Genomic DNA, 25,091 nt, shown 5'->3' on the forward strand with positions numbered 1-25,091 from the left:
ACATGTCACAACATGACATCATGTCTTTTCTCGACTGTCTTCTTGGAAGAATACACTGCTCTTGTTCTTCTGCAACAGCTTTGGGCTGGGCAGCACCATGAGGCCAGTGAACCAGAGATAGTGGCACTCCAGCAGCAGATACCAAACAGCCCGTCATGAGACAGCATGCTTCACGCCGTCAACCACACTGCAAGAAATGAGGTTAAACGGCACTATCGCACAATCCTGGAGCCTCTTCTATTTTTATTAGTGGTGCTAACAGAGCTTTAACTTTAAAGAGAAGCAGTGCCATTTTTGGGAAGGATTTAATATAATTACAGCAGCATCCCGAGGGGATTATGATTATCCTTATTTTTGCCTAGTTTTGAATTATTCATAGAAAATTGAGATATTTTCAATGTATGTTATAAACACATCTAAATCTATAGCTAGGACACACTTAAATTGGTTTGGTGTTGTGAACAACTCCTGTTAATAATTGTGAAGGACCTGTTTGGCTTTAATTTCTTTGATGTAATGACCCTTTAAATGGCACTTGTTAGAATAGATTTTAAACATTCAGAAATTCCTCCCTCAGGGAAATTGCTCTGAAACCAACAACCGTGGCAACTAAACAGTCTACCTTATCTCCCACCATCTTTTTCCATCGGGTCATTTTGGTGGAGTGGGGAAAAACAAAAATTGTGGTTTAATGCATCATCTTTTAATCTATTAAGTTGAGAAAAACAAAAATAAAAACATGAGCTGTGGAAAAAATTCCAGAGGTAACAGAGGTTTATAGTCGGGCTATCATGGAAGTGACGATGAAGAGGGGCTCGGAGTTAAATTCTTGCTGAGCTTCAGTAGGATCATGTTTTCCATGTAAAAAGTAATATTTTTAGCTCTAAGTGCACAACAGACGGTAGCTTTGTTTGATAGAAACAATACCCTATACATGTTTAAGGTATCACAAGAAAAACACAAATGCATTCTTTGTTTTCAGGGTCAAAAAGAAAAAAAAATAAAGGAGAAAAATAAAAAGAGAGTACAAATTGGGACATTTGCTATAAAAATAGGTGAGTCTAAATATATGACTTACCAAGCAGTTGGACTCCTCTGGTTAGGCCATAGACATCGATGAGAGCCCAAAGGGGTTCAGCAACATGGACGCCACTGAAGAACAGCATGGGGTTGGAGTTGTTGATACGGTAAAACACTCTGCCCCTCTTATCGACCCAGAAAGATATGACATTCCCCTCATTAGATAGTTCCTCTGGCAGGGCTTTTGCCCAGAAGCCACTCTGGGAGACGAGGTCAGGGCATGCGTACTTGGGCAAGTTGTCTGGATTTATCCTTGACGGGTCTTTAGTCGTGAAGCCCAGACGCAGCGCTCCGCTCCAGCAGCACTGCTTCTTAGTTATCTGGAGAGAGGAGAGCGTCGGATTAACAGCCACTCAAATTATGATGAATCAATATTACCTCAGGTGCTCAGAAGTTAATTTATTTGAGTCAAATTAAAATATCTAGACAATTTCACACACATCATTTCTAATTACAACCACAATTAAAGGTACAGTCACCCACTAATTTAATTTAATTTAATCAGTCTTACGTCCACAAAGAGAAGGAAGCCTGTTTACTGTCTCTGTGAAAGTTGTGAGCTCTGCACTTATGCATCTGTGTGACTGACTGATGAAAATAAATCCCACATAGCATGTTTACATTTTGTGAAGTATTGTTGGGAACGATTCAACGATTCATTTTGTCTCACCCATCCTGGAAATACACACTGTGGTTTTATGGGAACTGCTGACATTAGTTCTTTGACATAAGTAAAATAAAGCCTGATTTGCTGAAACAAGGTTAATGTAGTGGAACTACTCTTTTATGTAAAATCATGCAAAGCACCGAAGAAGTGTATTTTAAATCTCCAGATTCAGTTTTTTAATGTTCAGGTAGCTTTGTTTCTTAAAATTATCTTCTGAGAAACTGAAAGCAAATGATTGTAGTTGTGATGTGAACGTAAACAATTCTAAAGGGGTTTTAAATAAACTCCTCTTCCGTTCTGTTCCTTCAAGCCATATTTAGGATTTGTTAAATATTTCTGCCATTGTATATTATAGCAAGTCACTACCAGATAACAAGTGTGCACAACTTGTCATCTGGTGGTTCACCTGGTAGGGATGGTTGCAGACTTTCAGTGTGAAATAATTTTTTTCATGTTCCAACATAAAATATTATAAATAATGCATGAGATCAATGTCAACAAAATATGGTAAATGACTATTCAAGCATAAGTTTAAATGATCCCTAATACTTTATAGTTTATCACTGCACATTTACATTGTTAGTGATTGTGTAATAAACTCTGATTACTCTGATAGGTTGTCTCTGTCGTCTGTTGTCTTTCTTGCCAACAAGCGCTTTGCTCTCCATCCAAGGGAAAAATTCCCTCCTATGCTGGTTTCAGAAGTGGACCTACTGGCGCTGCAGTGCCAGTGAGAAACAGCATGGGCACAGACAGAACAGACCTTGGATGAACACTATAGGCATAGGCTGCTGGAGGATAAACTGACCACTTTTACTCACTTTGCTACTTTCTTCTTCTACTGTTCTCCAATTTGCATTATGTGCCTTTATTTCGACTAGTAATTTTAAGGTTTCTATTAGTTTTTTTCCACAATAGAAGCTACATCTTATCTGGTGTTTTGCTTGGATGTGTTGCCTTCCTGGAGGAGGGCATCAGCTGAGATAAGGCTGCTTTCAATATCAACTAATTGTTCTCTTGCTATTAGCCTTTTACTTTTATGAACTTGGAAAATAATTCTACATCAGTTCTTCTCTTTCTTTTTGTGCATCTGCTTTGTCTTCTCAACCCCCCAGTTGGTCGCTCATATTGAGCCAGTTTCTGCTTTTACAGGGGAGTTTTGCTTTCGACTGTCACTACATGCATCCTTTGTGTGACAGGTTGCTGGAAGGTTAACAACCCAATGCAATCTGCTGCATTTTCTTAAGTGAAACTCACCTTTAAATCAACTTCTTTTGGTGGTAAGCAGTCTAAATAAGTTATTTAGGGTTCCACATGTATGTTTCGGTGTGAATTTTAATGTTCTTGTGCAATTCTTGAAGAGGTTAACATTCCCATCCCTACTGCCAAGCCACAAGCATTGCTTAAAACAACATATGTGTTTCAAACCTACTGAGACTGGTTACATTGGTATGTTTATCACCTGCAAACGATTTTTGTCTTATTTTGACTCAGTATTTACTTAGAATGTACGGCTCAAGATAACGGAGTTCCTCATATGGCAGTGCTTGCCCTGCTGTCTCGTGTTTGAGACATAGATGGCCTGATAGGTGAAGTGGAAACTTGTTTTAAGCTGCCGCTGCTTTGGTCCATACAAGAACAGCACAGAGAAAATCAAAACAGGAGAGCAAAGACCGGAGATGAAGAGAAGGCGAAGAATAACAAGATTATACTTGTTGAATGAGTCGGAGATAAGAAGAATTTGTTTTTTAAATCAGAATCGGAATGACCAGTTTTCTGAATAATTTGTTTAGAAACTGCATGACAAAGAACATGACATAGTAAAGAAATCGTAGTCTCTTCTGACTGCCACACAAGAACCACGCGCAATTATTAGAAACACATTTACCTTCAGCCGAACTTGCTCGTAAACAGCAATGGGCCTGTTGCTGAACGTAATGGCGTTGCAGAAGCTGGCCTGTCTCTTGACGGTTCTATGTGACAGGTCCATGATAATCTGTGAGCCTTTGGTGCTGGGGTGGAACTGCAGCGGGAAGGAGGACAAGTTTCCACATGGTTGGATAGGAGGGTAGCGTTTCGGCTTGTGTTGGAATCGGTGGGGTGCTGCAGGAAATGGTCCATTTAGAGAGTCTACAAGGAGAAGGAAAAGTTTGGTCAACAGGTGGGGAGGCACTAAATCTCCCTACAAGCATGGTTTGAAGCAAAACAGCCAAACAGATTAGAATACTGAATTATAGACTTTCATCGCACACCGTTTCACATTAATAAAAAGTGACAGCTGCTGTCACATGTCATCTTCTCTAAGAACATGTCAGCTCATGCAACATCCAGCTTGGGAAAAAGACTTTCAAATCATTGACTGATTTGTAAAAGTGCACATTTACAGATTTTCAGTACATAATTGTGCAAAGCAGATAAATACATATCACCAACTGTAACAGGTGTAATAGCAGGGGAAAGTGTTTCTATAAGGCACTGACACATAAAATGTATCTTACACTTTCTGAATGTTAATTGTTATATATATATATATATATATATATATATATATATATTGATTTCATATATATATATATATATATATATATATATATATATATATATATATATATATATATATATATATATATATATATATATATATATATATATGCAGCTCTGGAAAAAAATAAGAGCAAACTGCACTGAAAGTCTCAGGGTTTTTCTACCAACTGTTGATTTCTGAACTCTTCCTGAGTTAAAACATTAGTGTCATTGTTTCTAAATGAAGATGCATCTTTTTTTCTGCAAATATATACAAAAGTTTTCCTTGTAATTTTGGAGGCATGTTGTCAGTAGTTCATATAATAAAAGAACAATGTTCATTAGACATATACCTATGAAAGTAAAATCAGATAAACTGATCATTTTAAGTGGTCTCTTCATTTCTTCCAGAGCTATATATCCTTTTTCTTCCACCAATAAAGTGAAAGAGTTTGGTAAGAATACTTTTCCAAGGAACTGTCGATAAGCACAGGCTACCTGCCTTACCAGACAGGATACAAAAGAATAAAAACCTCTCTTACTTGAAACATTTTTTTGGTTTAATGGGCAAAATAAGGCAAACTGGTTCGCAGTGAATCATATTATGCGTCAGACTTTTGGGAATTTGTTTTCCCCCATGTGAAAATGTGAATAACTGTTTCCAGCCTGACGTTCATATTTTAAAGAGGTTCCCACAGATAAAGGATTTGCTCAAAGGCATAAAAAGGCTATTTTCACACAGATTTGCTTTCATTGTACCACCTCTCCCCTTTCTTGTTTCCACATTCCTTTTAAAAACGCAACACCAAGGCCACCGTGGTTTAGTGGAGGAGGTGTTTTCTCACAGACTTGAGGCTCTCGTTAATTGTCAAGCAGAAATGTTTTTGATTCGACTGAAACAAAAATAAGTACCAAATCTCTTCTTTTAATTTGATTAGACACAGTTTATCTGCCACAATCCTTCAGTTGTTTCTGCCTGTCACACTTAAAGGTTTTTAAAAGTATTGCAAAACTCAGACGATCTGCCAAGGTTGGAGATGAATAATTTAAACCTAATTAACACCTCTTCACACTTGGGAACAGATTGCATTTTCACACCTAAACTTGACAAACTGTGGAGGAGCTGCTTGTGTTCATCTATGAGAGGAGAAAATATCCACTGCAGCTATTCTTACTTCACCATGGTTGTCTTTGTAAGGGTAAAGCCAGAGAATATACATCTACCTGCTTCAGGTCAATTCTATTAGTAAAGATATGACTTGACAGAAGCAAAAAACAAACAAGCAAGCAAACAAACAAAAAAGCAATTAGGATAAACTGAAAAAGGCTCGAAAGTGAGAGTTTCTGTCAGCATATTTCTGCAGAGTCTTTCTATACTGAATCACAATAGAGTGAAACTCTGCCAAGAGTTCTGGGTTCAGAGCAGTCTATTTGTTAAACTCTTTGCGAGCTCTTGTCATTGCAGAACAATGCAGGATTATGCTTTGTGCACAACAGTGGTCTTAGATGAAGTCATAACAAATCTCCAACCATATTGTAGTCATGATGTCAAGTCAGACGTGATGTCTTGAGAAAAACACAATAGGTCTGTGGTGTACCCATTCTATGACAAAGCCTAAAGCAAAGTGGAGCGTTTCCTGTGAGATCCCAAAGCAGAAACATCTCAGTTCCTTGCAGATAGTGTGCAGCTTTACCCTAAGCTATCTAAGCACAGATTACTGTCTTTCACCTATTTCAATATATTATTTCTACAATGTGGTGGAAAAGTATTTGCCTTATGAAGCATTTATGTTGTTTTTGCTTTTGTGTCACAGTTAAATATTTCAGATAATCAAAGTCAGATTAACATCAGACAGAGATAACCAGAGTAAATATAAAAGGCTGATTTTAAATATGGATTTTGTTTATTGACAGAACAAAGGTATGCAGTCCAAAGTGGTGTCCCATGTAAAAACAAAGTTACTTTCCTTGTTGTTCATTCATGAATTAACTGATAAACTCATGCTTTTCAGCTTCACTAGCACCATCTGGGCCTGATTACAAGCAGAATTGTACAGTTTGGGAAGGTTATGAGTAGAGCCTGTGTGACAACACCAGAGTGTCTAAAAGAACCACATCATGTCCAGATATTAAGCTCTTTCTGAGGGATTGCGATTGCATCGAACCACAATGCTCTCATTGTGGTTCGATGCAATGCTTATTCTGAAGCAAAGAAAAGAGGGTATCATAGGGAACCTTCACAACCAAACCTACACCGGGAGTGCATTGATGACTCATCCAAAAGATCACAACTGACCCACAAGAGCATCTATAGCGCTGTAGGTCTCATGTGTGATAAATAAGGGACGGGGCAATGATGGTTGGTTGTTCTGACTGGTTTCAAAGTGAAACAAACAAACAAACAAAAAATTCTGCTGACAGAAAAAAAAAATAAATATAAAAAAAAATCTTTCTCACATTTTTCCAAAACATATTTAAATGACTAAGATTATGAGGAAGGTGTTTTGTATCTGTATGATTAACAGACCATCCTAAATGGTGTCGTTACTGTGATATTCTAGGGCTGTGTTTTTGGGTCTGGACCTGAAAAATTTCCAATAATTGAAGGAATTGTGAATATTGTCCTCTAGCAGCAAATCCTGAAGACTTTTGTCTAACCACCCACTTATTCAGTCAAAGTTTGGATAATTCAGGTATAGTGGCATGACTTCAAACATAACCAATTCCAGAAAGAAGATTGGACCAGTTTTTGGAAATTAGATATTGCAGTTTTGCTGTGAAGAGTGACACATATAGTTATTAAACTGAGGTAATAATACATTTTTCATACACGTTTTATTTGTAACTATATTTTGGCTATTTCTAGTTGATATTAACATCAAAACATGCAGTAACAGAAATCAAATACGGAGTTTTTGCTAAATGAAATTGTTTTTTGCCCATGGACAGTTTTCTGCACTCCAAACATCTAACAAATAATAAAAAAGGTAAATAAAATATCGCAAAATACTATTTTTCCAGCAAAATGAGTCTAAGAAGGAATGCAATCCGACAAGGTAAACAATAGCAAGAATATTGGCATGGTAGTTGAAACATGCCATGTCAAAGATGAGATAAAAAGCCTGAAGATGGATTAAGTCATACACAAGATGACTGCCTCTACTGTCATGAATTGAAGCAGACAGTACAGAGACAGAAAGCAGGTTTAGTGTGTGGGATTTGGCCTTCTGCTCTCTGTACATTTTATTCCAAGGATCTTTACACAAGCCTGAATAAATGTCCTAACACGGACTGACGTTAGTATCGCGGCCCACTAGACAAACATTGTGAAGGAATGCGCGAGACCCAGAAGGCATGTATATTTTTTACTCTTTGCAAACACATCATAGCTCGAGGGCTTCTTCCAGAGGTGGCTTAAGTATCACACTTGTGAAGTTATCATTTTGTGGAAATGTGAAGAAATCCTCAGAGATGTGGAGGAATACTGCCTTTCTCAACCAACCAACAAGGATCTGTGTGGATCAACCAAGTAACTCAGATGTTCTGATGCAAAGACAAATTTCACAACACTCTATTGGAAGAGTGTTGCTAACATTCATCGGTAAAGCATTTTGACCAACAGATATCAATAATCTTCTTTTTGAGTCGTGGCAAATTGCGAAGCTAAAGAGGGAGCCACTGTCATAAGAGTCACTTTTTTTGGTTTGAACAGCTACATCGTTGTAGCTGTTCACCTCATTAGTCATGACTCAAGATTGTGTTGTATGAAGGCTCCCACATACTTGATCCGAACAGTTGGCATGCAATCACGCGGTTGCGGACCGCTCACATTCACACATCCCTTTCAGAAGAGTGACCACCATCGTATCCAGAGGAATCGTATCCTCCATTTTGCTTTTATGAAACAATCACGGAACAAGTGTGACACTTTTCTGCAGAGAAACGCCTCCATTATATTTTCCATTCAGGAGTTATTAACCATTTGCGCATCTTATAAATGTAGTAATTATTTTGTGAACAATTGTATAAGAAGTATTCATGTCTCTTTTCGAAACAAAAGCCAGACAATGGAAGAGGAAGAGTTTCAGACAAATATCAACATTGATGTCTGAGTGTATTTCTGCATTAACATTACAGCCACAAACTTCTGACCAATCACACAGCACTTCACAAAGAGCTCTGTCAAAATAGTTCAGCCGGGTCCTGGTGTCGAGTTCGGCAGGCGGATATCCTTCTGCAAAGAAAATGACACAATGTCTTTCTGAGTCAGCGTCTTCTGTCTGTGTGTCTGTCCTTGCCTTTGTCCAGAAACATGCATGCTACATAAACTTCTATTTACCTCAAATGGTCATACTTTTAGGATCAACACATAATAGAGAATATTTTTCATTAGGTTTTGAGATTGAGTATGTGAGCAGAATAAAGAAATGAGCAAATTTATAAGATAGCATGACTTCACCCTGAGGTGCTTCTTGAAAACAAAGTATAAAGGGGCCCTTCATTTATTCATTTGCAGAAACATTTTGTGTAGACTGACTCCATATTATGCTAAAGCAAAACTGTGAAGTAGGAGAAAATAAACATTTAGGCACTACTAGGGAGAAATGAGACATACAAAAATAACTTGGTTTTCTTATCTTAAGGTTGTGAAAGTACACAAAAAAGCCAATGCTTTTAATCCAGTTTCTGTGATGTGATATATATTTAATTAAGTTGAGTCAAGTTTCTGTAGAGTCAACAAAATGGCTCAAGACAATAGTAATGTGATAAAAACTTAAATTTGGCTTTGGTTATTAAGATCAAATAACTTCTAGAGTTCTTTGATCTTAATAACAGTCAGGTCAAGTCTCAACAAAAGTCCACACCCTAGATTTATTTACCTGGTGGATAAACAGTAGGACACTAAAAACAATTGAAACAAAAGTAAAAGTGAACACTTGAATTGTCAAGTCTTGAGAGTGCATCTACCTGTTAACATTTATCAAAACAGGAAGCAACAGATGTTGCTGCACAAGAAAGCAATAATTTAAGCATCTTATCTGATGAAGACATCCAAACCATTTAAAAACAAAACATGGAAAAAATGAAAACATTTCGCAAGACAATACGGTTTAAAACAAAAATGAAAAATCTTTTTGTTAATATATTTGTGCATAAATTGTGTGTATTATTAAATGATTTTAGAAGCAAATTGTTTAAGTTTTCCCAAAAGAGGAAAAAGGAAGAGATGACAGAGCTCTTGTCATGAAGCCAGTTTGTTTTTTTGTCACAACAATATCCTAGTCTGCACCTGTATTGTTACTGCAACCAAAAATATATCTTTTATTCGATGATTTAGTATCTTGAAAACTATGAGTCATCTACATTTGGAGCCTGATTTAATTCCAATACGTTGTATTTTCTGAATATTTGTAGTGAAACACATCTGCAATGAAAAATCAGCTTTATTCCGTTCCTATGTATTAAATGTGGAAGTTACAGTTAAAACTAACGCTGTTGGCCAATGGCATTCAGGAGAACAGCAGGTGTTTTTCTTTCCTTCAGGATTTGAAGTGACTTATCAACTTCAATATGTTGTGTTTAGTTGCTGCTCTCCAAAACTAAAAAAAAAAAAAAAAAAGAAATGCAAAATGAAACTTTCCACATTGGCTTCACAGTCAATGCTGCAAAACACTGCTATAGGCTAATCTGCAAAACATTCCAAATCATTCAAAATCATTCAACTGATCCAAACGCGGCTAAAAACTTGCCCTTTGAACACTTTGACTTTATTTCAGTCTGACAGAAACGCCTACAAATCTCACGCACTCTGTTCTGAGGCGCGCTTCGAAAACCCAAGCGTGTGATACACGGCGGCTTTGAATGCCTCTTGCACCGTGATGCGAGATGTCCTTACCGTAGAAGGTATTTCTGGTGATCTGACCTCCCATGACTGGATGCAAGGTGCTTTTCGCCCTCTCTGCGAGCTGGATCCGCGATCCTCGGTCAGGAGCGCGTTCTCAGCTGCGACATAATACTGACAAGACGCAAATAAAGAAAAAGAAAGAAAGAAAAAAAGGCAGATAAAAAAAGCCCCCCCGAGAGAAGGAGAGGTTGAGCGCAACGACTGGTCCGAAGCCTCATCGATATTAAGCAGCAGGCAGAGACTCACGGATATGGAGCGCTGCGTCCTCACTCTCTGTGCACGGATCACGTTGAAATTAACATAGAAGGTGGCGGTGGAGGTGGAGCTTCCCAGGGTTGTTAACGCTGTAGACACCAGCGGTCCGAGAGTTCTTGCCCTGCTCATGTTGAATGTAACCTGTTGGAGCAAACCGAAACGAGAGCTGCGGCAAAAATCCCACACATTTTGCGAGGCTTCAGTTTCACTCCGCGCCTCGTCTTGCACTTCAATGTGAGATCGGTTTCCTTTCGCACCTGTTGAGTCTCCTGTGCAGCACTTTCTCCACTGCTCACACTTGTTTCAAGTAACCAAGAACATTTCAAAGAGAGCGATGGGGTTTGATGTGAAATAGATCGTTTGAGCTTTAGTGTTACTCCCTCATCAAAAATATACCTGGAGTGTTGCCACGATTCTTTTGTGCATTTTTCAAGCCTTCCTCACTCTGCTCCATCAGACTAGCAGCAGCAGCAATCAGCAAACACCTGGTGGTGCTGCTAATCTGCTGAGCTCAGACAAACTACTTCTTCAAGTTCTTAAGGATGGTTGTGAACAGCATAATGGAGGAGAATTGTTGTAATGATGTGATGAAGGCAGAGTGTTGGAAAGAGCAGAGGCCCAATTTTGAGGCGTCAAATTGCAGTCAAATTTCTTTTAGGTCCTCTTTGATATATACAAAATTTTTTATAACTGGAGGTGACAGTATTACTTAATTGTGCTATGAAATGTTAATGTGTGCCTGGAAAATGCAGAATATTGCCCTTTCAAAATTGTGTTCAAAATTATCTTCTAGCCACAGTTATCAAAATATGTACACAGTGCTCTGTATCAGGTCAAAATGCAAACTTTGCACCCACTGGACAAAACAAACTCTTTTACAAAAGGCTTAATATTTTGACTGGGAAATTAGATGTTGTCATTACGCATACTATCCCAGTTGTTTTACATGATTACAACAATATTATGGTGAATCTGAAGCAGCCTCTCCACTCTGAAGACCCTCTGTTGTTATATTGACAGTCTTATGAGAGGATGCTCTGGGTCATTGGTAATTTTTTTCATCTTGTAAAACATCCCCATCGTCTCCAAAGACTCCGAACTTGCTCTGTTTGGGCCAAAACACACCTGATTCTGCTACCACCCTGATAAGATCCTACAGAGTTGTGTGCAGAGCTGTACGGAAACTCACCTGCATCTTCTCTTGCTGTTGATAAACTGATGAATGTTCTACTTCTAAAGGAAGAAAAAGCTCAGCTATGCCTCATATAATATTGTAGATTATGCATGAATTATTATCCAAGATTATGCCATTATCCTATAAATGACGTAGAATCACAGATGTCCTGGAAAACTTGTTAGTCCAATTGCATTGTGGGTCTAACCAATCAATATGTTTGCTGAGGCCCAATTTGAACAAGACATCATCTTAAAAAGTGAAATTTTTTACTTATGCTTCTGGGTTGAACAGTACAAATTATTTTGTCCACTGAATGTCCAGTTTTTGTTTTGGAGGACTGAACTGTTTTTTTTTTTTTTTATTACTATCCAGCCAGTGGTTACAGTCAAAAACAGAGATCTTCAATATTCATCAGGCTTTTATCTGATCCTAAGATTCTTAAATTTGATTCATATGAACACATTGTGGCTGATCCTGCATTTGGACTACAATCTCTTTTTTCTGTTTTTAAGTAATCCACATTACTTTGGGTTGTGCTACTTTGCAACACATGTTCTTCAATTTTTATTTGAAGCAAAGATAGTGACTTGTTGCACAGTTGCCCCTGAAGTGTTGCTTTCTTGGCATCCAGTTGGGCACTTCCTCTGCAGTGTGGCACCTCTCACAATCTGCTTTGTCGACTAAGCTTCAACATAACTGGTATTGGCAGCCAGGCCTGTAGACACTGTATTGATAGAATGGGCCATTCTCGTGATGTTTATACAAACTGATTGCGGTTGACTCGCTTGTCTGTAAGCAATTTTCGAATAGGGTAAGGCCATATGACTGCGGGTTTTTCCTCCAGCAGCTTGAATTGTGATTTTTAGTGGAAAGCGGAGGAACTGGGTTTGAGTAGTTATGAGAAACTCAGATGAATTAAAAACACCAGAGTAAAAGGTGTTAACTAAACTTTTGAGAGTTTATAGCATGGACTTTCTAACCCAGACTTAATCAAGTATGACATGCCACCTGATCACTGGGCTGTCAGAAACTGACTGACTGCTCAGTAATAAGAGAAGACGTGTCATTCGTAGCAAAATGATGAAACATGATCCCTTGTGTCCCACAGTCATGACAAAACTACAGATCATGTATTGAGACAAATAGCTTAATTGCATTATGGTTAAAAAATATCTACAATGAAATGGAATATTCTTTTCGGACAAATGTGGAATTGATATATCTTCATCTATTACTGGGGGAACATTAGTTTCATTATTTGAAATTGGAGTTGCACATTGACACAGCACTGGTTAGAATATGAGTATTTGTTTACTAGAAGACTTACTAATCAAATTTTAATTATTATAAGTGGACCTCCTGATAGTAGATAATATCATTTGAAGTCTAATAATTCTTTCGACATAATTATTGAGCTGTCCATGTGAATATTATTGTAGATTAATTTAGATCACCCCTGGGCAAAGTCTAGACGTTTGGGTCAGATGTGGTTCAAAAATATATTTTTATCAAACCAAATGTTTGTTTCTTATAGGAAATGAAATTTCAATAGGTACTTAAAAATCAGAAAGGGAATATAAATTTAGAAAACAATCATTTTACCAAAAATATTTTTTTCAAAATTATTTAACAGGATGTTCACTTATTTACACAATTCTCAATGGAAAAAATCTTTATTGTTAGTACCGCAAGAAAATCCTTCTTCTAATTGCTAACCAGATGTTTTTTTCCTCCAGTGATTTGAGGCCTCCGCACCATCACTCTAATATTTATCTAATTCTCCGTCAGGTTGAAGTCAGGACTCTGGGTGTGCTGCTGCATAACACCAATATTTCTTCCTGGTAGAATAAACACATGGGTAAACTTAAAAGATTTCTTCAAATATAAATATGCCTGTGTCTTGAGTAATGTGCCTAAAGGAATCTATGTGGAAGGTGCATTGCAGCCATGGCAGTCCGTCTAGATCTTCATTTTGTTAACCAAAATGTCTGGAACAAGAAATTTTGCAAAGCTGGTGATTAAGTGAGATAAGCGTTGCCCTTACTGGGTGTAGTTGCAATTTTGCATTTGTTCACTTTGTATTTTTGTTTATTTGTGTAAATCAGTGAGTCGTATTCCCACTGTTGTCATTTCTGTTTCTTAGACTTAGACTTGTACTTTATTGATCCCTTGGGAAGACTCCCTCAGGAAATTAAAGAACTGAGTTAGAAAATCTATATCTCTAATTTAGTTACTAGTCTTGCAGTAATCTTTTTTTGTTTTGTTTTGTGATTTTTCTTTGGAGCTATTGTCTTAAATCTTTGATATATAAAACTGTGCAATAGAGAATGTTTCTTTTACCCCACACCTCCCTTCTGTTTACATTTGCATGTGTTAGCTATCATTTTAAATCTCTTTGTCATCATATTTTGGTAAACAGAATTGCTAAGTGGTCATTAGCATAGATACATTTTTAATCTGCATATCACTGAGGCAGTTTTTTTTCTCCCTGAGTAGTCATTTCCATGTCTTTGAAGTTGTTTTTCATCTTCTCCTTATCATTGCTTTATCTACTCACTCTGTATTTGTTTTGATTATTTTATCTTTACAGTTTTTCAGGTTATGAGTGTTTTTGCTTGTTTATAGATGGAATCCATCATTGTTCCCGTGTTGTGGTCACTTTGTCGTCATAATTTTATTTAAAAAGAAAGTCTTTCCTTAATTTGTGACCCAATAAGTCATAATTTTAAGCTGAAATTATTCCTGTTATTGTTGCTTTTTTGCAGTAGCATTTGAAAACTTTCACTCAGGGATAATATATAATATGAATATTTATATATACCCTAAGAGGAAAGATTGACACCTCCTCCCACAGAATATTATTTGTAGATGGGCGTCTGGCAGGCAGCAGCTGCCTGGTGGGGTGTGCTGGCGTGGAGCTTGCCTGGACATCTTGACAGCCTTGGTTCGAGACAGCCGTCGCACTCTTGTTCTCTTCTTGGATGAACCATATTGAACAAAAACACCATTCAACTCCAAGTTTGGATTCACGCCCAGGAACCATGTGCAAAATATTACAAAGCAACACAAGAGCATCATATGATCCTCAACTAGGGGATGTCAGCAGGAAAAAAATAAAGTTGCTCCGCCCAGCGGGCATGTATGTGAGGACGAAATCGAGTTGTTACATATTATTGGAAAGGAACCACGACATGTAAAACACATCTGATTATTCGAGGCTCTCTTAAGGAATTCGCAACCTTGATCTGACAGGACCTGAACCCAGTTTATTTATTGGCAGAATATGACCAAAGATTTTATTAGAATTGTAACCACAAATGTTGGAGAACGACCAAAATATGCAGGCAATTATGCAGACAAACAAACGGATCTACAATGACTATATAGAAAATAAGCCCAAAACATCAAACTTTTGCTGTTTGTATTTGTTTTCTCGTCCGAGATAACTACATTCCACAAGTGTGCTTCATTAGATTTGATCGTATCCCACTGATTTGTCTTTTCTCCCCCTGAAGGTTCGTTTGTGAGCTAAAACAAATTCAATCATAACTCAGTTAACAAAATATCACCCAGACATTTTGGGTTTTGAGGACGTCGACTGTGGTTAAAATATGCATTAAATCCCTGGCGAACTTCATATTAATTTATAATAAACAGTCATCTTACAGGATACTTAAAAATGAAAAGTCCACACCCTGAAATGATGTCCAAGTAAAAATACTAATGCAGAACACAGCTGCATTAGGTATTGGACAATCTGTTCTTTCCTGCAGCAAATTGTATCTTACTATAAACAGGATATTCTCCAGGCGTTTATAATAAATGTGTTTGTAAAGGATCAAAGTATGCATTATAATAAATGCCCAAAAGCACATTTTTACTTAAACTCTCTGGTCTGAATTAATTATTTCCACATCACTGGTCACTTTCAGCGAAGCTAACATTAAAAATGTTTTACTGCTAACACAAAATTAGGAATGCCCTTATTGGCTAATATAGCCTTTTTTTTTCTTCCTTTTCGAATGTTCTGCATTACTCAGACAGGTAAGAGGTTCAAGGGTCAGTAAAGAGGCTCAACTGTACAAATCTCCTCTATATTAATTGAAGTTTCTTGTTTTTAGTACAGTGCCATGACAACATATTCATATCCCTTAATCATTTTCCACACTGCACTCAGAAACTAAAAAAAATAAAAAAATTCTCCATGCATTTGTATATAGTCTGCCTGAGTCAATACTTTTTTATGCTGCAAGATTACAGTGCTCACTTCTGCACCACCTTGCAACCCTACGAAAAGAATTCGGCAGAATTATTGCATATTGTTTTGGACAGTGAACGTGTGCAACTGTCAAGAATATAAATAAACAGATACGATCGTTTGGGAGATTTTATTAGATCCTCTGAGAGATAGCCTTTTATCACTTTTATTACTGTAGGGAATTCAGATGATTACAATTGATCCTCCTCCAGAGAGAATGAAAATCCACCCTGCGGAGAAAATATATAAATAACCACAAGTAGCTCAAACTGTAGTGTGTCTGTATTCTGATATTTCGTCTAGGTTTTTTTTTTTTCACACTGAATTCTGAAACAAACAAGAAAAAGAAAATCCAGCAGAACAAATTGTGGTCCGACCCAGAAATTATGCACATTAAATTGACAATTAATATGATGGGAGGTCTCAGACGGCATTTCAGAGGAGCAGAGTGTTAAGTAATTAGTGGGAAGCTTGTTTTTCGGCATCCACAAATCTGTGTTTCAGTTGTTGCTGAAATCAAACAGCATTTATTCAATGGGTGCTCTCATCTGCTCAGTTTCTGCTCCTTTTGAAGCAGTTTGTCATTTTAAAATAGCATTCAGATTTACTCAGCAAGGAGGGATTTATCAAGGTGTAATAACAACCCTAAACCAATTAAAATCCCATTCTAAATACATTGTAAAACAATGTAGTAAGACAGTCAGGAAAAAGACTCTGATTTATCCAAGAAACCCAGTCTATACAAGTCCTGCTACAGTTTGTGAACCTTTTGTAATACAATGCAGAGCACCTGTTTATAGTCTTCCCACCATTGTTAGTTCTCTAATGTCAACTGTTTAAACATTTGCTAATATTGGGCCTCTAAAGCTCTGCAGGAGCAGAGGATGAGAGAAAACATGTTTGAAAGGTACATGACGCAAAGAGTAAGCCAGCAATAATTAAAAAAACTTTATAATGAAATACAATACTTAGAATTAGTAAATATTTTGTGCAGTCCTTCCAACTTTGGTTTAATTAAATTCCTCTGCATTACTGCACAGTGATGTAATGACTGGAAGACATAGCACAAGCAGTTTGTTTCTTGCAGGTCACGACAAGTAAAGTGATCTCTCATAGCTTTGCTCTTCCAAGACATGTGGAGCGTTGGGCGTCTTCCAAAGGTGGAATTGATGTGGAGAACTGAAATAAGGCTGAAGATTTAATTTGTTCAGATTACACAAGCGAGTGTGTATGTGTACAGAGGAGAAGAACACCTTCTTTATTGCAGAAACTAGAACATGACGGTCTGATTTTTTGTGTACTGTTACAGGTTGCTTTTGGACCAGTTCTGTGTTTTGAAGAAGATACGACTACCTTTAATATTTTTTCTTTTTCCAAATTTTAAATACTTTGACAAGTTAAATATGAGTTGATTAGTGTTATGCTGAACATTAAGTAGACTTATGATCAAATCCTCAGTGTATTTCATCTCCTGTAGTTCAAAATTTTAAATATTTGGATTAATTAAATATAAATGGAAATATATTACAATGAACAGAGATTATTTAATGTCCAATTTATAATTTTGAAGCATAAGCTTCCCAATATATTGGTTAGCGACTGAACCATTCACTGAACCGATCATAGATTCTTTCGCAAAGCTTGTGATTTTTGAACCATTTGTGAAACTCCTAAAAATTATTGCCTTGCCATTGAACTAGTAATTTTGTGTTGTTTTCCAAACCTGTTATTTAAAAACAAGAGCAAGAACAAGAACAACAAAAAAAACCACGATATCCATGCAATGTTTTGCCCCAGGAAATAACATTTAAAATGCTTCCCCACAAATTGTCACTTTTTTCAAAGAGTAAATAAATTTGTAGAAAGTGATACTGAATAATACGATATCAGTGTTTTAAATGGAGTCATTATGTTTCACAATCTGCATCTAATTCTATAAGCTAAAGCTTCACATCCTGAAGGTGTGAAGCTGTAAGGTTTGACTGTCAAAGTACCAAGAGAAGATTTAGTTGACAGTTGACAGGCCTGTTTGGTCTTGTATTGGATCTAATGGTGTTTAGGGAAGATTTTTTTTTTTTTTTTTACAAGGATGTTTGCAAGGGAAGGCATGCCATTACAAAGGATAATGTTCTCCATAAAAGCAATGCTACAATTTTTAAGCAGGTTTTACCACTTTTTGTTTCTTTTTTTTTATTATTTTTTTTTATCTTCTCTAACCTCTATAAGACGGTACTAATGTGGTAATTTGTGTGTTTGCAAGAAGATTGTTTAAAAGTAACTTTTTTGTTCTGTACAACAAGTACATATAGGTTTTTTCTTCTTTTTAGAAAACTTACATTTTAAATGAGGCTGATACGAACCATTGCTGTTAGAAGATAAGTTTGAGTTATAATTATACAGGAAAGTAAAAAAAAAAACCCAAAAAGACATAAATGAAAAACTCAAATATTATTGGATTTTCTGTACAACTTTATAGATTAAATATGTCACGGGTTGCATTTACAACAACTGAAACTCTTTTAGCCTCCAGAGGAGGATCTTAAAAAGGGGCAGTTTCTCTGAAGCAGATGTCAAATTGTTTTGCTCAGATGAGTGGTAATCAAGCTCCTCTCCTTTCTTTTCCTTGAAACTTGCCTGTGAGTCATTTTCCTTAAACGAGAACTGTAAACATCCTGAAATGACCCTGAAACAAAGAAGAACCGTCAGTCACTGTGTATTTCTGTAAACACTGTAAAACATCTCTGTAGTCGTTGCCTGTTCAAGATCCTCACTTTGAAAGAACATGACAAACTTGTCTCTGCAACAAAGTTCAATCTCAATCTATTTTGATGGAAAGTGAATGTGAACAGCAAATGTTAACATGTGTCTGAGATTCTCATTTGATTTAGTTTCGGAGTTTTTCATTGAAATGGAAAAAAATATTATATATTACTTCTGACTGTAGATGTGTGTTTTACGCTGTTGTCCTGCTGATAGGTGAACCTCCACCTGGTAACAAGTCTTTCTTTTGGATCTGAACAGATTTTCCTTCAGCATTGCATTTCATTCATTCATTGTTCCAACATCTCTGACAAGCTTTTCTGTCGTTAAAGAAAAGCCTTCCCGCAGGATGATTCTTACGCCACAATCTATTACCGCTGGAATGGCGGGTTCACAGTGATGTAAATTGTTGTTCGTCACACTTAGTGTTTTCCATGTAAGACAAAACATTTATTTTTGTCTCATTTGACCAGAGCATCTTTCATGGGTTTGCTGTGTTCTCTATGGTTTGTTGCAACCTGAAAACTGGACTTTTTGACCACTGTCAACACTTCAAATGTTTCTGGCTAACACTGACTACCCCGATGTCTAAGCAACATGTCAAAAATCCACATCAACAGATTTTGATTATACAGTTAGAATGTACACTCTATTATTCTTAGTTTCTCGGGGAATATTGCTGTGATGCTTTTTGCATTTTGTTAAGTCCTAAATCTTTATCAGTCAGCTGTTTACTTTTTCCCCCTACACAATTGCATTTAATCTGATGTTGAAAAAAATTACTTCTATACTAAACCAAACTTAATCTTAACATTTATATGCTTCCTTCCTTGTCCAATCACACAGTCTCTTTGAATTCATGATAAGCTATTGCTTATATTTTCAAGTCAGTGTGAAAGAAGATACATGAGACTTCACTCCACACTATCGATTACTCTGTGCCACAAACAGGCTGAGAACGAGAATAAGGCCTCTGTGAAACTAAATGATGCTTGGACACAAATTTTTTTATGTTTCCTTGATATTTTCCTCCTTCTTTCCAGGTAACTCTTTGCGGAGTGATGTGTGAGGGAAATGTGTTCATAGAATGATGTGTTTGCTTTTATTCTGTCTGTGTAAATGTCATTTTCCATTGTTGTGTCTGTTATGGGTTATAATTTGAAGCTGCATTACAATGTGCAGGCTGCCTCATCCAGACTTCCCCTCTTGTTCCGCCTGTTGTTTCTGTGCTCTTCCAAACAGAAGTTCCATCAAATATCTTTATGCTTGGCTGAGCAATAGGAGCTATTGTCACCTTGCGATTTCTATTCAAAGACAATCCGTGTAAAAGCTCTCATCCACTGTGAAACATTTCACGTCGTTCCGGAGCATAAGTGTGTGCATGTGTGCTGTTGTGCACGTAAATAGAGTCTGCAAAAGCATTTATGCCCCTAAACATTTTTTCACTTGTGTGCTGTATTACAGCAACAAACCTCAATGTATGGTTTTTGGCTTGATGTGATAGACAAACACAAAGTAGCTGAATATTTTTGAAGACACATGGTTTTCAAAAGTTTCCTTACAAAGAAAAGAAAAGAATAGAATGCCTATTGCTGCAGTCACAACTGCAAGTCTTTTTGGGTGTCTTATCTTTGAACACCTGAACACTGCAATCTTTTCTAATTCATCTGTCAATCTGTACACATCATCCAGAGTGTGTTTCTGATCAGTGCTCTCTTGCTTTGTCCTGTTGTTTATCTCTCTGTTTGTTCACGAACAAGCCTTTGAGGCGTGAACAGGTCAGATTTATTCATACTGACATTAACTTACACAGACTCAATTTCCTACTTAGGGGATTCATGACAACAATTGTTTCCTCTGGATTTTCTCTTTGGGTATCATAATTAAGTGGGCTGAATACAAATGCCTGGAACACATCTGAGAGTTTCATGGGCATGAACAATTTTGCAAGACAGCCTATATTTGCCAATAAGCATGGTGTTTTTTTGGTGCCTGTTGTGCTGCTCTTTATTTTGCAGTTTTTCCTGCATTCATCCCTCTGTCATACATGCTGGATGTCCATCCCGATCTCATCTGGAATTGAAAACATCCCAAAGCATTGCTCTTTATTTAGTCAGCAAGATAGCACAATCGTGGGTGGTCCTTGACTCCTCATACCACATCCTCTTACAGAAAAAGCAAAAAGCAGCACGAAACACAACTGAATAAATGTTGGCCACATTGCTTAAGAAAAACATAAGACATTGCGCAGAAACTTACAGTCACCTGAGAGATGATATTGCTATCTGCGGTTATTGGAGTTGCACAAACATTAGCATGAGCTTATCACAACTGAAACAGACAAAACATAGGTCTCTATATCAATCTTATTAACAAGTTTATTGTCTGCTAGGGTGATTTTGTTGACATGGGGCAACATAAAAAAAACAATTTAGTCTAAGCAGGATAGACTGGTGCTTGGATCAGTAAAATCTTCTCAGATCTTTATAGGGTGTGGTACCCAAGGTCAGTTTGGTTTCAAACCACTTTTGTGGCACTTCAACGTTTCAGTTTCTGTCAGAAAAAGAACGTCAACATTGTGACATGTAGTAGGTGAAGCGAGCATGCTGATCTAAGCTCTAAGATTTCAAAGGGACATTATGTAACGGCACACAAAGAAATGTACCCATAAACACAAAATTGACTGCATCATTCACTCACTGTTTATTTACTGCTTGAGTTCTGCTGAAGAAATACGTGTTGTGCACTTGAAGTAATCCAGTTCTAACATATTACATTTTATCTCGTAATGCAGAACTCATCTGCACTGGAATTCTCAAGTTTATGCATGATTCTCTCTGTTTTGTGGTTGTGAATTGTTATAGATGGCTTGGCTCTATGATAAATATCTATACATTGGCTTTTGCTTCTAAGGTTAATTAATTATTGATGCTAAATCTTGTGTGATCACAGTGCATGGAGTAAAATTAGATGTTATTAAAATACTTCTTTGAGTTTCTTAGTGAAAGATCAGTGGTAGTGTTTATTTTTAAATGATAATACATGTGTTTATACCATTTGCTTAATTCAGTTTCAATAATTAAGCAAACTTATCCCTATTTTCTCATCACTGCACAAAAAGGACATAAATTACTCCCACTCTGGACATCAAGGTCCAGACAGAATCCCTGACATAAACCTGAACCTGTCCATATGAAGACTCAGTCAGAATCAGTGCAGTGAAATGCAGGGCTTGATGTTGCAGGATTGTGTTTCTCTCCACTGTGTCTGTGCTTATGGGACAGGGTTCAACACATCTGTCTTTACTCACACTGCGAGGTTGACGTCATCCCCGCACATCCCTTAACCTCTTTCCCTCTTTGTCCTCACTAGGGGAATGTGTGGGATATTTGAGTGAATTTAAAATCCAGAGTGTGTCACACTGAAGTTTGGAAAGGAGGGTTGGAGAGAGGGAAGGGTGGCTATAATCTCAGTTGCTCAGACTTGGAGAGAGAGGGTTATAAGTTTAGCTTTTTCAGCATATGAATAAATCTGACCAGAGTTTGGTGTGAACATCAAGGACGTGGATATGAGAACGACTGAGATGTTGCACTCTGTTGCCAAGGAAACTGCTCAAACTGAGCTGATGACCAACAAACAAATATGCAGAAACCTTGAGGAAACAAAAACCTCCAGCCCCAGCTTTATTTGAAGTTTATTATTATTATTTTTTATCAGCAACGCTTTTTACTGTAGAGGTAAGAAGCATTGTCTTTTTATGAACAGAAAAGACAAAAGTAGATTTCTTTTTCATCAAACAGACAGTCAAACATAATGATGGAACTGTTACTGTAAGGACTGGATGGATAACCAAGTTATCCAGGTTCTTCCAGAACCTGAAGCACAGCAGGACAATCCTTAAACGTAGACCAGTTTGCCATCTTTAGATGTCTCAGACAAAAGAAAATGAAGATTTTAGAGCAATCTTGTCAAAGTGTGGAATTACACATCTTTGTGACATCATGACTGTAATATATTCTATAAAACAGGGGGCGACACATGTGGTTGACTCCACTGCTTGACTGCTACCAAAGGTGGCATTTCAATTAATTAGGTTTATGGGCAACAGCTGTATGAAACAGCTGTTGCCCATTTTCCTTTAGAAAATCAAAGAATCATTTCATGCTGCTGTTTGTGTTTATTTACATTATCTTTGTAGCAAAATTTGTTTGATGATCTGAAAAATGTGGCTGTGGTCACAAAAAACAAACAAACAAAAAAAAAACCTGATGAAATCAGTAGGGCGAGCCATACATTTTTTAAACTTGGCAAAAATAAACAATAACCAACCCATATTATACATAAATCCATGATAAAAAGGTATTAATGGGGGAAAAAAAATCTGTCCTCACAAATTCCTGCAGAACAGACAAATGTGATTATGCACATGTTTCTGATGTATATTTATGTTTCTAGGTGAATCTATAAATATATAAAGCATGATCTTTTTCTAAAATTCAATCAAAACATGCACAATATGTATTCAGAATATGAAAATGATGTCACAATTATGCACTTAAGTCTTGCCATACCAGTTAATGAAGATTTGCCCCCACTGAAAGGCAATTAAACAATGGTCCCTGTGTTTTCATCCCTGCCAATAACACTGACAGTTCCTCTCTATCAACACTGAACTATCTAATACCAATTAGTCTCTGTCTTTTCAAAGACATGCAAATTAAAGTTACAGCAAAATTAACTGAGCTTTCCAGCTTATCCTGGGCACTGAAGTGTGGATCCACTTTGGTGTATCTTTTTATTTTGTCATTATTTCATCCTGCAGTCTGTGTCAGTTCATTCTCAAGAGTATTACGTGAAGGATTAACTTGACCCATAATATCCGATTAAGCTGACACTGATGTAGATGTTTATCTGCTCTCTGTAAGCTCCTCGTCTTCTTTCTGCAATGTAGAAATGTGGCCAAATGCGGAACCGGAGCGGTCCTTTGTCATCACATTAAATGTGACTTCCTTTCAATGATCTAGCCCCCTCTAGTGTGTAAAGAAATGATAACAAAGGAAACCCCTGTCCCTGCACATCAAATATGCAACGCACTGTTTATCATAAAATATTTAAGCAATGCAACTTCCATCATGTATTGAAAAAAAAAGTCAGATAATTAGAAGAAGTGTCTAATTCTTTGCATCAAGTTGTATCCTTTTATATATATACAAATATACATTTACATCCCCTTTGCTCTTAAGTTTCTTTAAAAAGAGGTGTTTACTGGGCTTGGAATGCTGAAACCTTTTGTTTTCTGGACAACCACGTTGACTGGTCTTTTTGAACCACTAGGGGGCACTATGAAACAACACAGTCATTAGCAAATTAGCAGGGGAGTCCTAAGGGTAGGTATTTCTCCAGGAACCTCAACCTAATGCCGTGTTGCTGAAAAATAAATGTTAGAACAAACATGCCTGTTTTTTTACACTTCTCCCTGTTCTTCTTCCAGTTTGCACCCCTAAACATCATCTCTTCCTTTCCATCCCCCAGTTTATTTTTTCTTTCCTTTTTTTTTTTCAAACCTAACGGTGGTTATGTTGTCTAGAATATGCTAATCTGCTATGCACCGGCAACTCCCTGGGTGAAGATCACTTATTAAAAGCATAGTTGGGAGGGTTTATGCAAATAAAGTCAAATCAAAGCAAGCTTTCCCCTGGTTGGTTATCCCCCCGTTTGCATACACTGAGAATTTGAAGACAACATTTTGTTGCTGATATTTCCTTCCGCAGAGCCTGAGCCACTTTCACATAATGCGTTGCTGTGTGTTTAATGCTAAACTGACGTTGTTCTGATTTCCCTGCTTGTCTGCAAAAGGGAGAAGTTTCATTTCCCGTTGAGTGGATTGACAGATTTGTTCGAAGAAAAAGATGGATAATATCCGCTGTGGCCAAAGGCTGGTGTGAAGTAGTCTGACACAAGACACTGATTAAGCCTCTTGAGATCTGAAGGGATTGTGGGTCTTAGTTTAGAAAGAAAAAGACAAAGGAAAGCAGAGGAGCAAGCAGGCTAAAACACAAAACTGCAAATTGGCTAAGATGTGTGTGTGTGTGAGATGGCGCTTCCATATAAGCAATTGTTAAGGTCTAACCAACAATCAGGCTTGCTTGGAAAAACCTCCATGGCCATTAGATAAAGAATCAAGGGATAAGTAGATTGCAGATCAACAAAGAAAATCTACGCTGCATTGCTTTTAGCCAGTGTCAACTTCCTATTTCTGTTTATCATTTATACCTGAGCCTGTTTTAAATATTGGAATAATATAATGATCCTTTCGGTCGAACCTCTTGACCTGTATATGGTGCCATGTTGACAGGACGGTTATGCATCTGACTCCTAAAATAACCCCTGACCTTTTAGCACACCTTTCACAGCACTAATTTAGAGTGCAAGGATAGGTCTGCTATGTTCCATATTTATAATTTGT

General features: G+C 37.1%; 1 protein-coding gene across 1 annotated transcript in view; it reads right to left on the reverse strand.

The window, feature by feature from the left end:
- Positions 1-10,569, reverse strand: part of neurl1ab (neuralized E3 ubiquitin protein ligase 1Ab) — a 34,560-nt gene extending 23,991 nt beyond the window's left edge. The window contains exons 1-4 of the mRNA XM_055030328.1: positions 10,422-10,569; positions 10,167-10,286; positions 3,636-3,877; positions 1,079-1,400 (exon numbers count right to left, since the gene is read on the reverse strand). Of these exons, the coding sequence (XP_054886303.1) occupies positions 1,079-1,400; positions 3,636-3,877; positions 10,167-10,200 (598 nt within the window). The 5' untranslated portion in view covers positions 10,201-10,286; positions 10,422-10,569. The remainder of the gene's footprint in view (positions 1-1,078; positions 1,401-3,635; positions 3,878-10,166; positions 10,287-10,421) is intronic.
- Between the last annotated feature and the right edge of the window lie 14,522 nt (positions 10,570-25,091).

The sequence above is a fragment of the Poeciliopsis prolifica genome, unplaced genomic scaffold (assembly GCF_027474105.1).
Source record: "Poeciliopsis prolifica strain line A6 unplaced genomic scaffold, Auburn_PproV2 SCAFFOLD005, whole genome shotgun sequence".
Classification (NCBI taxonomy): Eukaryota; Metazoa; Chordata; class Actinopteri; order Cyprinodontiformes; family Poeciliidae; genus Poeciliopsis; species Poeciliopsis prolifica.